Consider the following 16,333-nt stretch of genomic DNA (forward strand, 5'->3'; position numbering starts at 1 on the left):
CAGCTGCTCGGAGACTCGTCGTGACTGGGCGGCTGCCATGGGCTCCAGGGGGTGGGATGTGGTCACACAGAAGGACTGCAGGCGGGTTTTGGGCCTCCCACAGCAAAGCGGCCACCTCCTGAAACCTTGCTGACTCACTGGCTGGGCAGGACCCTTGGTCATTTAGAAAGTGTCCATGGACGTTTGGGAGGCATCTGAGCTGTTTATAAAGTGTCCTGATTCTCTGGCCAGAAATGGGCTTCTCAGGCCTCAGGGGCAGCCTCCTTCCCTTCTAGGGTCCTTACCTGTTCATCAGATGGCACTGGGGAGACCCCAGGGAATCTATAGGCCGTGGCACCTATATTCAGCCTCCTCAGTTTGTCCCCTGCCCTGACTTCACTGGGTCCTTCTGACACCTGCTCCTATCACATCTGCCCACCTGAACACATCTGCCCACCCACCTGAATGCACCTGCCCAACCTGGACACACCTGCCCACCTGGATACCCTTGCCTACCTGGATACCTCTACCCACCTAGACATCCCTGCCTACCTGGACACACTTGCCCACCTGAATAATCCTGCCCACCTAGACACCCTTGCCAACCTGGACACACCAACCCACCTGGAAACACCTGCCCACCTGAACAGTCCTGCCCACCTGGACACTCTTGCCAACCTGGACATATATGCCCACCTGGACACCTCTGCCCACCTGGACATCCCTGCCTACCTGGACACACCTGTCCACCTAGACAATCCTGGACACCCCTGCCCACCTGAACAATCCTGCCCACCTAGACAATCCTGTCCAAATGAACTATTCTGCCCACCTGGACACCCCTGCCCACCTGGACACCCCTGGCAACCTGGACAATCCTACCCACCTGAATTATCCTGCCCACCTGGACACCCCTGGCAACCTGGACAATCCTACCCACCTGAATTATCCTGCCCACCTGGATACCCCTTGCCCAGCTAGACATCCCTGCCCATCAGAACATATACTTCCAGTCCTCAGTGTAGTGGTGTCCTCAGCCCCACCCCCTCCCCTCCTAGCCTCCCAGCCCAGCTGCCCAGGAAGCTTGCCCACAGTGCCACTGGGCTCCACGGCTCTGAATCTCTGAGCAGGCACTGACAGAGCAGATGGGATGGACTCTGTCTACAGTTCCCACCTCAGGGCCCGGTAGCTTCAGGGAGGCCCCCCTCAGCAGGGCCAGCAGTCAGGTCTTCTGGGAGATGGCCTGCTCGGAGGTGCACGTGCCGGAGAAGCACCCTGCCTCTGCCTGTCAGAATCATGTTCAGAGAACACAGCAACAACAAAGTACCTAACGCAGGTCGAACCCACGGGGCCTCTGCAGGCAGGGCGTCTGCAAGCCCCCGGTGTCAGGTGGAAACTTCACTTTTAAGAAAACCCAACGGTTCTCCTTCTTGCAGGCTGCTGTGAACACGCACGCTTGCACACATGCGCACACAGGCACACACGCGTGCGCACAGGCACATGCACAGAGATGCGCCTGCAGCCACACCCCAACCACACCTTCACCTTCGAGATCGCTCATCTCCAGCCCACACCCCGTGCTCTCAGCAGAGGGCTCTGCTCTCGGACACAGCGGCCTCTGCTTTCTCACATGTGGGGCGGCTCGCTGGGGAGTTTTTGCAGCCCCAGTGGCACTTTTATGGCTCTGCCAGGGCAGTGATCTACTCGGTGAGAAAGGACCATCCTCCTACCTCTGCACTGGGCCCCCTCCTGCAGGCTTTTGAGCATGGGCGGGCCGGGTGGGCCGAGTGCCTTGCCGATGCCCGGAGGGTCAGCTGACGTCCAGTGGCTGAACGGCCTTCCTCCTCTGAGGAAGCAGTGACTTCTCTCGCTGGGCAAACACAGAGTGCGTTGGCTCTAGCACACAGGATGCCTCTGAGCTTTCTTGGTTCTCTCTCTTGCCCGGCAGATCTCCGAGGACCTGGACAGTGGGAAGCTCTGCGTGGATGCTCAGCAGGCCGGGGCCGGCAGCTGGCTCAAGTACATCCGCGTGGCATGCTCCTGTGACGACCAGAACCTCACCATGTGTCAGATCAACGAGCAGGTAGGTCCGGCTCGCACGGAGCCTTGTCCTTGGGGCCTTGGTACTGAGGCGGATGGGAATGGGGGCGCCGAGGTGAAGGGTTAACCGCGCCTCTGCCAAGCCCATCCTGCAGCGGGGGCGGGGAGGGCTACTTGACACTTGGCCAGTGCTGAGTTTCCGGGAACTTGGTGACACCCCACGAATGCCTTTGTGCCATGGCCTCGCCTGGGGCTGATGGGGCCTGAGAGCTGAAATATGGTTTATGGGAAGAAACGTGGCCAGGAGCAGGCAGGGACCGAAACCACAGGGTCCACGTTCCGACAAATGTCACCCATGTGAGAGAAGTGGAGGACCAGACCCCTCTGCTTGAGAGTCATGTCTGAATGGCTGTTCATCCCAGCTGCCTGGAAGGGTTCCACACCTGCCGTCTGGAAGGCTGAGGCGAGACCCCAGCTGCCCAGAGGTCCCCGGAATCGCTGCGACAGCATAGCCAGCCTGCAGAAGTGACCAGCCACATTTTGCACAAATCCTGGCCCTGTTGGAAGCCAATTGATGTTTTTCCTGAGCTGCATGGTCTGGGCTTCTGTGCCTGTCCCACCAGAGCTAAGGAACTCTTCAGCTTCTGCTGCCGCCCCCAGGAGGTCGAAGACCTTCTTAGCATGCTGGATCCTTACCGCTTCGTGTCCATGCTGGTCCTGGGCTGCAAGCATCCAGTCTCAGGAACCAATCAAGACAGAAGATGCCACGTGGAGTTTCCACTATGAAGACAATGTGTCCCCGGGGCTGGAAGCACTTAGTTCATGTTTGCATCACAAGTTTGCAAGTGGTCCCCAGAGACCCTGCTCGGAGCCAGGCCCTTTGGACCATGCTTTCACCAAGTCCCCAGAGTAAGTCTTCCTCAAGATGCCTGGGGGCCCATCCCCATCCATCACAGGAGTTTGCTTTTGCCTCTGTTTTGGGGTTACCCATGAGATTTCATTTGCAAGAAAAGGGTTCCATTGCTTAAAAAATGACTGTGGAGACCACGTAACCGAGGATGCAGCTTCAAGTCATCTGTGTAAACTCTTACAAGTCATCTGAGGCTCCTGACTCTAGAGGGAAAAAATTTGCACCAAGAAATGCAGAGAGCTCATGCCCAGGAGGACTCGGGACCCACATGGATTGCTAGGCAGCTCACCCTCATTTCCTCAGCCCCTTTCCCGGCCATGCAGGCTCAGCCCGGACTGAGCAGCTCTTCCTCCCTCTGGTGGATACGATCTGGTGAAGCTCAGATCCACCTCTATCATTGAGATGTCTACAGCTTCCACTGGGAACCCAAAGTTCTGAAAATAAGTATTTTTTTATTACAAAATATATTGCTGAAAGAAAGCAAAAGAACCATCATAAAAATTAGCACAGTACTTTAAAAAAAAAGACACTTTTTCTCCTTCTAGATGAGCATAAAATGTAAGCGAAGGAGAATTAGGTTTAAGGTGCATGGAAAGATGGTCCTTCCTTTGGCCTTTCCTTGCAGAGAGCATGGTTCCCTGGTCACGTGTCTGGGAGCTGAGGGGCAGTGGGAAAAAAAAGATACCAGGAGGCCAGGTCCAGGACTGCACTTCTGTGAGATGCAGAATAAAATAGCAAAGGATCCAGATTTTTTATTTAAAAAAAAAATAAATGTTTGTTAGAGTGTCTGAACCAAATTTAAGCCGTGAAGTAAATATCTTTATGTGGCAAGCTTCTGAAAAAGCAAGCAGACATATTGTCTGTTCTCAAAGAGAAGTCTGTCTTCCGACATCTTTGTTTTATTATTAATATTTTAGGTTAGATTTTATTTCAGCTCCATGTAGGGTCCAGATGGAATTCACTGCCTTGCAGCAACTCTTTCCCTTGTCAGGACCAGCAGACAGGAATACCCTTAACTCAGGGATTCCCTTTCACTTCATCCCACTTTTGTCCCTCAATGCTTCCCATTCCAAAGCTCCATCCCACAGTCAGAAACACACCTGATTCTAATACTTCAACCCAATGTGACATCAAAATTTCATCCTCGCCTGCTGGATGTTTCGAACAGACTAAAAGTGGGAGATTCATTATCTCCACTTCAGCTCATGGACTCAGAGAGGACGTGGGTGCAAATTTAAGCAAACACAGCAGTGAAATGGCCTGAAGCAGCAAAAATTTCCCCGCCTGGGGCCTTTCAAACCCTCCATCCTCCGAGAGAGAGGAGCCCTCCGCCAGGCCTCCACGGCCCACGGTGGGTGGTTCCTGCTATTACTGGGCAACCAGTGTCCCCATCCCCAAACCAAACTGCGTGGCTGTGGCCTCCAGACACCCAGGAGGGCAGTGGCCAAGAGGCACAAGGAGGCAGCCACATCTCAGATCTCAAAGGAAAATGGGTAATTTGTGGGACGTAATTTTCCTGAGAAATAATACAAACAATTTTAAACTCTCATAATGATAGGAAAGGGCTTCCCTGATGACTCAGATGGTAAAGAATCTGCCTACAATGCGGGAGACCTGGGTTCGATCTCAGGTTTGGGAAAATCCCCTGGAGAAGGGAACAGCAACCCACTCCAGGATTCTTGCCTGAAGAATCCCATGCACAGAAGAGCCTGGTGGGCTATAGTCCATGGGGTCGCGAAGAGTCGGACACGACTGTGACTCACACACGTACACGCACACGCACACACATACTAGATTTCAAACTGTTTTGTAGTCAGTCTCTTGAAACTCGGCTTTCTCTCCCCTGGGACAGCCTCGTGGCCCAGCAGAAGGGCTTCCGTCCCCTAGTCCCAACCGGTGGAAGCTCAGCTCACTGCAAAGGGACCGACGTGACCCTGTGTGGATCTGGAGTAAAACCGTCCCTGAAATATTAATAATAAAACAAATAATTTTGAAGACAGGCTTCTCTTTGAGAAGGAAACATTACACGATATTAATGGGGTTTCTCAGATTGCCCTAATCCCAAGAGTTTCCACCAGGATTTCCTGGCACTTAAGAAACCCCTTACATATACACACATGCACACACAAACGTATACACACGCACACACACACAGAGACACACTGAAGGGGACAACTTCCCTCTCTCTCCCCCCGACCCTCCACCCACCCCCACACCTGCACAGGACATCACCTCCCAACACAGCACAGACATGAAAGGTAAGGTGCCCAGACTGAAGATCTGAGGTCCATGAAAACAGCTTCAGGGTTTCTAGGTGGTATTTCATAGAGAAATCACTTCAATCAGAAAAGCTCTAACTTGACCCATGACCTGAACCTCAATGCCCAGAGGTCCAGGGGAACCAGGCAGGAAAGGGTCACTTAAGGAGAAAGTTCCCAAAGCCGCAGCAGCCAGAGGACTTGAGGCAGCTCTGCCTGGGCCTCCTGGACGGTCCCCCGGAGACACCCACACAGGGGCAGTGGGCTGAGGTCAGGGGTCTCGACACCCTCAGGCCAGCAAGGCCTATGCTGGCATCCAGACGGGCTGTGGGGACAGACGCAGCCTGCATGCCCCGTGTGGTTCTGAGAGGGTGGTGGGCCCTCCAGCCACTTTGAGAGTGCTGAGGGAGCCCAGACGCTGGGCAGTGCATCCCCCACCGGACAGACCCCTTCTGTCCAGCCAGGCCTCGTTCTTCCCAGACACTCAGGCTACTGACCGCATGCTCCCCACCCAGCCGTGGAGCTGCAGGGGCAGGGCTCAGAGCCTTCACCAAGTCCTCTTCTGCACCCCTCTTGGAGCCCTGAGGCTCTCAGTGGTCTCTGCCCCACGGGACCTAGGGAGAGGTGACCAGCCCATCCCTCCACTCTGTTCCCCGGGCACCACCCTCGGCACCAGCTCCTCCATGGGGCTCTAGATGGGGGCAGCCCTGGGCAGCAAAGGCCACTGCTGCTGCTGCTACTAAGTTGCTTCAGTCATGTCCGACTCTGTGCAACCCCATAGATGGCAGCCCACCAGGCTCCCCCGTCCCTGGGATTCTCCACTCAAGAACACTGGAGTGGGTTGCCATTTCCTTCTCCAATGCATGAAAGTGAAAAGTGAAAGTGAAGTCACTCAGTCATGTCCGACTCTTAGCGACCCCTTAGCGACCCCATGGACTACAGCCTTCCAGGCTCCTCCATCCATGGGATTTTCCAGGCAAGAGTACTGGAGTGGGGTGCCATTTCCTTCTCTGGCAAAGGCCACAGAGGCCTTGAATTTCTCCCTGCAGCCAGCCTATCACCTAAAGGTGACTTGTGGTTTGCTGCCCACCAGCAGTCCTGAGGCCACACGAGCTTTGGGGTGGCCCGGCTGCCAGGAACAAAACATCCACAGCAGAGAGCTGTGGGGGAACAAGTTTCTCTCTGTGATATTGGGGGGCGGTCAGGCCACAGCATAGAACCCGGGGTGCCTGGTTCACCTTCCCAGCTTAGCAGGAGCGGAAGGCAAGGATCCCCTGGTGCCTTGATTCACTCTGGGGGGCAAGATCCTGGCCCACCCTCCCCAGGGACTTCGCGGCCCTCCCCAGTGACTTTGAGGCCCTCCCCTGCCCCCAGCATCCTCCAACTCCCACTTTTCTTTTTGGAAAACTCGAGACCCTCACATCTCCCTTGAGTGGCTCTTTCTCCCACCGTGATAAGCAAACAAGTTGGTTTCGGATGTCTCAGGAGACACGGACAGGATCTGTTCTTGGATTTGTTTTATGTATTTATTTTATTAATTTATTTATTTTGGCTGTGCTGGGTCTTCATTGCTGCGCACAGGTTTTCTCCAGTTGTGGCGAGTGGTGGCTTCTTTCTAGCTGCGGCATGCGGGCTCCTCATTGTGGTGGCTTCTCTTGTTGTGGAGCACGGGTTATAGGCAAGTGGGCTTCAGTATTTGCAGCGCGTGGGTTCAATAGTTGTGGCTCCAGAGTACAGGCTCAGTAGTTGTGGTGCATGGGCTTAGTTACTCCTCAGCATGTGGAATCTTCCTGGACCAAGGATCAAACCCGTGTCCCCTGCATTGGCAGATGGACTCCCACCCCTGGACCACCTGCGAAGTCCTGCATTTGTTTTAGTGATAAGAAAGAAAACAAGCTCTTGGAAATAAAGTGCCCTCCAGTGCAAGCAAGGGCCGGAAGAGGCCTGCACACAGCCCGGCTCCTTCTCCTGTTCCCACATCACCTCGACAGGGCAAGGATGTTGGTGGCCGGATGTCAGGTGGCCAATGCAGCTGAAGATGGTGCAACATAATACTGGGGTCACTCACACACATTGGGGAGCGCAACTCAGGGGCTGGACCCCCAGCACACCTCAGAAGGGCTTTGAGGTCCACACTACACCCCAACCACCCGGGCTGGCGGGCTGGCCAGCCAGGCATCAGGAAAAGCCACCACCACCAGCACATTCCAGGACAAGCAAGGGGCTGCATCTCCCCAAAGTGAAAGCAGACAAAGGCTAATCTCCTTCACAGAGCTGTTAAAACAATGCCATTTTATTAGCGGATGACCAAACGGATCACCACCCAACAGCCCATCCTTCAGAGCCGGCACTTAGAGGACGAGAACCCAGGGTTTCCGGGCAAAGCTCAATGTGTTCTTTTGCTTTCATTTCTTATGTCCCGACTTGGACTAGCCTCTCCCCACTGCCCACCCCCGTGTCAGGGTTAGCGGTCTGCCAGGGCTGGGATTCTAAACGATGGCTATGCCGTGTCCACTGCCCTGCTCTGCCCTGATCGTTGAAAGCCCATCCCTCCCTCCACGGCGTTTAAATTAAAAACGGATTGGCCGTTTCAATGGTAGCTTCCAAACAATTAGATACAATTTTCCCTTTGAAAATGAGAAGGATGAGGAATTCATTTTAGCACTTCTTAAATTTGCAAAAGACTTATTTAAAAAATAGAGCAAATGATTTTGCATCAGAAAACCGTTGCATTTTTACTCCCCAGAGCACACTGACCATCTCTGGGGTGAAGAACAAGGTATTGATTCACAGTACCGGTTATCATTTACCAGAACCTATATTTTTTCCCTCTTAATTAAATGGAAGTAAATACTTTATTAGAAGAAGCCACTTAAGTATGATGAAGACAATTTGTGACCTGTAATTTATATTTTTTAAAAATCTAACTGTATATTATATATTTTTATATTATATGTGAATATGATAATTTATAGATAATAAATATATATGTAACATCCAGGTACAAACCGTACAACTAAGAAAGAGAGGGGTATACAGATGATTTTTAATGTTGAGCTGCTGGGAAGGTGACAGAATATATATATAAAGGCAGAAAGTGAAGATTTAGGCACAGGCTGCTCCAGCCACACATGAGAAGAGAGGGACGTGGCAAATCCAGGGGTGACAAGCCGCCTCCTCTTTCTCAGCCAGAGGAAGGGATGTCTGCTCGTTCCTAGAGCCTGCGGGTGGTAACAAACCCTGAGCAGCGCCGGCCCCTTCCTTCTGCCCTGCAACAGCCAGGCAGGCAAAAGAAAATAAAGACCTGCCCACAGTCTCAGCAGCTCCAAACACTTGCTTCCCAACTTCATTCTGGAGCATCACCTGGGCTGTTTCTTAAAATCCAAAGCTAACCCCTGGGCCAGCCTCAGGTCTCTGGTGTCCACAACTTTCTCCGAGAGAGAGGGCCCGCATTTGGAGAGAGCAAGCAGTGAGGAAACACCATGACACCTACCAAGGTCTTGAGGCAATAAGAATGCTGGCCTCTCCACCTTGTGGAGCCCCGAAAAATGCCCAGGGATAACCCTCGGTCCAGCGTCCTCTCTCCAAAGGCAGACTGGTGACTGGGCGAATTTGCTATTCAGCAAGATCTCAGAGCAATTCAAATTCCCCTTGCTGTGTGCTTCTCTCATGAAAAGCCCCTTGTGTGCCACGCGAAAGCCTTCACAAATTCAAGCACAAGTGAATTCCGAAATCCAGGAAGGAAAGAGCTTAATTTTTTTTTTTAAGATAAGCACCTATATTACTCAAATACGCCTTTAAAGTTTCTCAAACTGATCAAGGGTGGGGAGTGGGGTGGGGGTGGAAACAAAGGCCAGTTCGCTTATCACTTTCATGATTTTCATTTGCTCCTGGAAGGGGAGAGCTGTGGCCTATATTCAACATACTGGCTGGTGGTCTGCAATCTAGTTCTTTCTACCCAGTGTAGGTCAGATGGAGTTTTTCACCTACTTAAATTTTAAAATTCTAAGATTAAGGTGGAATGAAAATTGTGGAACTTAAAGTCTTTATGTTTGAAAATAGTATCTGTTCTTGTGAAACTGACTTGGTATTAAAAACAAAAACAAACTTAAGGAACACTAAGGAGAAAATACACCCAAACTGTCTGCCATTATCGATTGGAAATATTTCTTTGTCTTAAAGAATGTTGTTGGAAGAAAAGAAAATGATGTTCATTTTATGAACGTGGCCCATTCTGAATCCAGTTTTTCTCCTGCAATTTCTCTGTCTTTTGTTGAGAACGTGGCCTTGTATTTGTCCCAGCTCCGTTCACCTACAAGGAGCCGTCTCTTTGTGTCCAAAAGGGTCAGGCTAAACACAGTTAGAATCCCAAGGCCCCCTTGTTGGTGTCGGCCGCCCATGTTCAATCAGCTCTCACGGTTGCAAAGAGAACTGAGATGCTGAACAAGGTCTTAACTCAGGATCAGTTCTGTTTGGCATTGTTATTTTTTAAAGCCGTTTAGAGCAGACATTTATTGGCGCTAGTAAAGTCAGCTGTTGCTGTGGTTTCCTCCGCTCTCAGACTCTGAAACCAGACAGAAAATTCCGCCTTGCTACACAATCCAAGGACTGAGACAGTTACACGGTGCTGGGGACGCCACTGTTCAGAGACAGGCCTGGGTACCCAAATGCCAATCTGTAAACAAAAGCAGGTCTGCTCTGAGCCTGAGAAGGAAACAGTATCAGAGACCAGGGTTCTTTCTTCCCGGGGGCATAGGCTTCTGTTTCCCTCTTGTGAAAATCTTTAATACTCAGCCCATCCTTAAAGCCCAGTTAGCCCTGGGGTCTGAATATGTCCCACCAAGGGGCACACGATGAAAGGCTGGGGATAAACCAACTTCAGGAATGTTTAAGGGACTGCAATAATAATTTGGTTTCCAGGTGGGTCAGTGGTAAAGAATCTGCCTGCCAATGCAGGGGATGCGGGAGATGTGAGTTTGATCCCTGGGTCAAGAAGATCCGCTAGAGGAGGATACAGCAACCCACTCCAGTATTCTTGCCTGGAAAATCCCATAGACAGAGGAGCCTGGCGAGTTACAGTCCCTGGGGTGGAAACGGAATCGGACACAACTAAGCACACATACACAGTAAGAATTTATCACCGGCGGAGCAGGGAAGGGGCCGGCGGTACGGTAACTGCACAACTTGTGCCCTAGCAGTCAGGAGACTCAGTCCCACCTCAGCCCGGCCTTTGTCCCAGGAAGTCGCCTGACCCCGCAGACCAGGAAGAGACCCCGCAGACAGGAAGATAAGGCCTTTGTGCTGCTGGGAACAGGTCGTAAAAGTGCCTGCCGCCTTTGTGTGGACCAGGGCGGATCCGCGGAGCCCGGTGCCCTTAGCGAAGGCAAGGCGGCCTGGCTGAGTTTGGAAAAGTTCGTGCGCTTTCCCCGTTCGCAGCTGCGCCCCTTTCTCCAGGTGGAGGCAGGTCGGGGACACACGCTGCCCCCAGTCCGGCCGCAGGCTCTGCGATCAACTCTAATGTAGCTATTAACTCAGCCTAGCCGCTCAAAGTCCCGGCGGCCCGGGCCGACTGCTCGCGCGCTGCGTGTCCGGTGCTCGCGCCCCCTCCGGGAGCCGGGACCACCGTCTGTCCCGAGGAGTGGGACTGGTAGGGGGCGCCCGCCGCACACGGAACTGCTTTCCTTGCCGGCGCGCTAGACCCACCGGCTGGGAAGGGTCGGTTCCCTCCAAGGGAGTCCGAGGACTGAATCCGCAGCCCTCGGACCTGGGACGGGGTGGGGGTGCACGGTGGGGTGGGAGTGGGGAGCGAGGGGGCGTCTCAGAAGATCCGGCAGTCCTGGAGGGCGGGCAGGAGGCGAAGGGCGTTGGGGATGAGACCGGAGTAAACTCCGAGTTCGGAGGTGGGAGGGGGATGTCTGCGGGTCCCGGGCCCTTGGAGGGGTTCGGGGGAGGGAGGGAAGGAAGTCCTGCGATCCTAGAAGGCGGGTGGGGTCCCCGGGGAGACCTGGTGGCCCTGTTGGGAGGGGGATTAGGGGTCCTGGAAGGGTGAGTGGCCCTCAAAAGTGTCGGAGGGGGACGCAGAGCCAGAGGCGGAGGCGGGGCGGTGAGCCGCGTCAGCCCCGGAAGACCGGCGGGAGCAGAAGTCCAGCATCTGGGGACACAGGTCTGAGCGCGCCGCCGGCCTCTCCTGTTCCGGGCCCTCGCGGGGCGCAGGCCTAGCGGGGGAGGATGCTGCGGGCGGGTCCACATTGCCCTCTAACGGAGACCCTCGGGAAGCCACCAGCAGCCTGCACGCAAGAACGGAGCGGCTGGCGGGCGCATTAAGCCTGCACTTGCTGGATGCGCTGGCTCACCGCTGGGATGAGTGCGGTTACGCCTGTGTATTAATAAGCCGTGACTCCTGGCGGTGGGATGGGTCAGGGGCTCATCTCGGCTTTGTTCCAGCATGAGATGCACTTTGGGACTGATTCTAAAATACAGTGGCTGGAGTCTGACTTTAAAAAAACAACAATTATTTCAGCCACTGTGTAATATCTTTTAAACTTTATATTTTGTATTGGAGTGTAGCCAGTTAACAATGTTGTGGTAGTTTCAGGTGGACAGTGAAGGGATTCAGCCATACATACACATGTATCCATTCTCCCCCAAACTCCCCAACCAGCCAGGCTGCCACGTGACAGTTGAGCAGAGTTCCATGTGCTGTATGTACAATAGGACCTTGCTGGTTATCCATTTTAAAGTTAGCAGTGTGTGCATGTCCATCCCAAGTTCCCTAACTATCCCTTTCCCCATCCATCCTTCGCACCTGAAAACCATAAGTTCTTTCTCTAAGGCTGTGAGCACTGTGTAATATTTTAGATAAAATAATACAAAACTGGGAGTTTAACAGCAATTGATTTAACTACAGAAGGTAATATGGTACAGTTTCTGTGCTGTGCAGTTGCTCAGTCGTGTCCGATTCTTTGTGGCCCCAGGGACTGGAGTCCACCAGGCTCCACTGTCCATGGGATTTCCCAAGCAAGAACACTGGAGTGGGGTGCCACTTCCTACTCCAGGGGATCTTCCCCACCCAGAGATGGAACCCACATCTCCTGTGTCTTCTGCACTGGCAGAAAGATTCTTTACCCCTGTCCCAGTTGGGAAGCCTAGTCTCCATTTAAAAAAATCTCATCCTTATTTTAGCGACGTGCCAGGGAATAGTTGCCAAATGAAATTACCAGCAAGTACATATTGATAAGACATCTGTACATGTGTCCTTCTACGGGTTACATTCCACCATCCACGTGTTCAGCGGGGAATTTTGGGAAGCCATGTGGCTCTGTTGTCCCTTTGAGAGCACGTTGGTGTCATTCTGGAGTTAGTTGAAACTGGTGATCTGTGAGGGCATCCACAGCTGGACTTGGACTAGGGAGAAGGGAAAGGAGCCCCACAAAAGGGGGCAAACTTAGCCTTCCAGATGTCTCCCCGGGGCATGGGGGGAGGTGAGCGGGCAGTGCACAGGTCAGCCCCCAGGGCACCTGAATCATGCCCAGCCCGACGCCCAACCTCCAGGCCCTCCACCAGAAGGTGCTGAAGAGCCTCCCGCCGGGTCTCCCCAGGCAGATGGACTGAAATCAGATCCTTCCCTGGCCTCCCAGCCAGTCCTGTGACCAAGCCTCAGCGCTCCTGGAAGTGCCTTGGTTACTGTGCTCTGAAGAGAAACCCAACATCGCATGCCGGCATGGGAGGCAGTGGACTAGGCTAACAGAAATGCAGCCTGCTGTCTGATGTTTCCAGATTTAAGATGCAGGCTTCCTGGCATCTGCCCTGCCCTGCCCTGCCCTCGTGACAGTGGGCACCCCACCCAGAGGAGCCCCTCCCTGGGCTCCAGGGAGGGCAGGGGCCCTGGGCAGGGACTGGCAAAGGCAAGGAAGGCCTCAGTCTCTCCCAGAGCCTCCCAGGCTCCCTGGGCCTCATCCCAGACGACGCTGGTCATGCTGCCCTCCTGAGTAGCTGGAGTTTTCCAGATCACAGCCACCACCCACCTTGCAGATGGCGCTTTTTCAGGGGACACCTTGGCAAGCTACAGGGCTGCTCAGAGTATTGGCGCTGGACGCTCGTCCCTCAGAGCTTGCTCCAGGCTACACACTCTACCCCGAGCCCCACCTGACCCCTCCCTGTTTTCAGAGCTATCCCTGATCTCAGACACCCACAGCTGCTGGCACCGAGCTTGTGGCTGGCGCGGGCTCCCCTCCACCTCCCCCTGTGGGAGACATGCACACTCATCTGAGACTCACACCTGCCGACCTGGCACACGGGACCGCCGTCTGTCTTCATGGCCACTTTCATAAACATCCAAACCCACACTCCAGGGTGAAGACCCCACCCCGGCCCCAGACAGCAGAGAGTGTCTTACGTACATATTGACAAAAGGAACCAGACTCCACTTCTGATGAAAGGAGCCACTCTCTCTACCTGATATTTCCTGCTAGGACCCGCCCTGCTCGGGAACTTCGGGGCTAATCCTCACCCATTTCCTTTTGCACCCCCTTTATCCAAAATCTGGATCAAACTAGCTAAAAATAGACTCTAGTCCTCCTGAGAGTATCCTGCCAAGTTCCGAAGGGGAACCTCTTAGCAGCAATTAGAAGGCAGGTCAACGGCCCAGCAGGGCAGGCTCCCCAATGAGCAGTGTCAATGGCGTGCGGGCCGGGTGTGCACGATGTGGCTTTTAAAGCAGCCAGGTCGACAATGCTGACCCTTTCTCTCTGGTTTCTCCATCCTAGATTTATTATAAAGTCATTAAGGACATTGAGCCAGGAGAAGAGCTGCTGGTCCATGTGAAAGAAGGCGCCTACTCTCTGGGGGCGGTGCCTCCCAGCCTGGATGGTAAGCCCCCACCCACAGGAGCAGAGGCCTGATGCTCCATCACTTGGACAGCGTGACAGGAGCTGAGGATTCCCCCAGCTGCTGCTCATGGTCCAACCCCCAGGCCCCAGATGGGCAGAACCAATTCCTCCCAACAACTTCTCAACCTGAGCATTTTGCTTTCTCCTTCCTTGAATTACGGGGGCCACAGCCTGAATTCAGACAGGACTGGAGACAACATGACATGCTGCCTGACATCTCTGTAGTGGGAGAGTCCTAGGGGCTGTTTTTAAACTGTATAATTATCATTAGCAGCAGCAGTATACTCTCTGCAAGACTTAAACAAAAAGACCCATTTCACAGCTTGGAAACATTCGCCCCCTAGAGCTCTGTGCCAGAGGAGAGTCTCAGTCTGTTAAGAGAGTGCAGTGATGCCGTCCATGTGTTTGAAAGCAATGACCACCTGTAGTTAAAAGCAAAAATTCCCAGAGAAAGGTTGCTGCTGCTGCTGCTGCTAAGTCACTTCAGTCGTGTCCGACTCTGTGCGACCCCACAGTCGGCAGCCCATCAGGCTCCCCCATCCCTGGGGTTCTCCAGGCAAGAACACTGGAGTGGGTTGCCATTTCCTTCTCCAATGCATGAAAGTGAAAAGTGAAAGTGAAGTCTCTCAGTCATGTCCGACCCTCAGTGACCCCATGGACTGCAGCCTTCCAGGCTCCTCCGTCCATGGGATTTTCCAGGCAAGAGTACTGGAGTGGGGTGCCATTGCCTTCTCCGAGAGAAAGGTTAAGGGAAGTTTATTTGGTGAGAGGGAATATTTAGGGCTTCAGAGGACCCCTCTAAGCAAGCTCTTCCAACAAGACTGCAGGAAGCGTCCTCAGTGTCTTTTCGTCTCCGCTGGTCACACAGTATGTGTCCAGTAGACACACTTCCATTCCTTGCTCATCCACACCCAGGCGCATCTCTGATGATGCTTGAGAAAACCCCAGGCTCATACAGGCTCAGATTTCTGAACTCCAGACTTCTATTCCTCCATCCACATTGTTAAGCAGTGTGCCCATTCACCTTGGGATCCTGGAACCATTTTTAAGTGGCAGAGGAAAAGTCAGTTGGAGGAAGCTGCTTGGCAACGAGGCTGGTCAGTTAACTCCCTATGTGCTGTGGCTGAATAGATGGCATCTCTTCTCTGCATGAGACCCCACAAGTGAGCCGAAGGCAGCCTCTGCTTCTCACCGTCTCTGGTGCTGATGATTCCATTCCTGCTAAAGAAAGGGGGAGGCTGGCTTTTCCCTTCCTGTCCTTCTCCCCCCACAGCCCCCCTCCACACACACACACACAAATACTCCAAGGCTTAATGATTAATGCCACTAACTGCAAGTTTCTCTAAGGAACCACTCCAGTGTCACGGCCTGGGAGAACGGTTGACTGGGCCAGGGAGCTAGGCGTCGGAATTAGCAGGAAGCCCCCAGGAGCAGGGTGACCTTCTCGGTCCTCAAGCGTGGCCCACCTTTGTGGGGCAGCACTTTGCGCCCGTGAGTTCTTCCAAAGGGTCTCTCTAGAGAAGGACAATTCTATAAAATAGACTCGACCCACCCTCTACTCTAGACTTTGGTTTTAATCAGCCCTTCGAGAAAAGGAAGTAGGTGGCTAAGCTCTGGGTATCAGGGGGATGGTCTCATTTTTCTTAAAATAATTGTTGAAAAGACCTGTGAATCTTAGATAATGCACTCAGAAAGATAAATTCGACCACGCTGGGCCATGGGGTTTTCTTTGTATGATGACCTGTCCTTCCAAAAGGTTATAGAAACCTTGATTCCTGTCCCTCTTCTAATGCCTGATCTTAAATAACTTGGGTCTGCATTTTCCTAATTTATCAAACATCTGTGGGCTAATTGCTTTCCACACATAATAGTCCAACGTCAAATATTTGACTTTTCATACCCTTGGCTGTCAGGATCACTCCTTCACCTCCCAACAGCCACCCCTCCTCAGTTAACTCTGAATCACACAGAAAGAAAATGTAAAAATGTTCCTCACTAAGATAATTATCATAAAAAATCTTTTATCCCAGTCCCAGTGAATGCAGGGCCCCTTATCACGGCAGGAACTTGGAGTGGGCTCTTGAGGGCTTTTGAGCCTCCAGTCTGTAGATTAGCATGTAGATGCCACATAATTGTGTCCCCCTGGGTTCCCTGAAGCCATTAGGCACTGATTTATTTTTCTGTTACATTCCTGCTTTGCCGCGAAAAGTTGCCGAGGGAACTTCAGACAGACACAAGGCTCAGACTCGACACACAAG

At 53.0% G+C, this 16,333-nt stretch overlaps 1 protein-coding gene across 2 annotated transcripts in view; it reads left to right on the forward strand.

Annotated features, from left to right (window-relative positions):
* The window catches only part of PRDM16 (PR/SET domain 16), a 338,801-nt gene that overhangs the window by 280,827 nt on the left and 41,641 nt on the right, over nucleotides 1-16,333 (forward strand). For both annotated transcript variants that reach the window (XM_040264180.1, XM_040264181.1), the window contains exons 4-5: nucleotides 1,928-2,062; nucleotides 13,953-14,055. In XM_040264180.1, the coding sequence (XP_040120114.1) occupies nucleotides 1,928-2,062; nucleotides 13,953-14,055 (238 nt within the window). The remainder of the gene's footprint in view (nucleotides 1-1,927; nucleotides 2,063-13,952; nucleotides 14,056-16,333) is intronic.

Source organism: Oryx dammah, unplaced genomic scaffold (genome assembly GCF_014754425.2).
Source record: "Oryx dammah isolate SB20612 unplaced genomic scaffold, SCBI_Odam_1.1 HiC_scaffold_21, whole genome shotgun sequence".
Classification (NCBI taxonomy): domain Eukaryota; kingdom Metazoa; phylum Chordata; class Mammalia; order Artiodactyla; family Bovidae; genus Oryx; species Oryx dammah.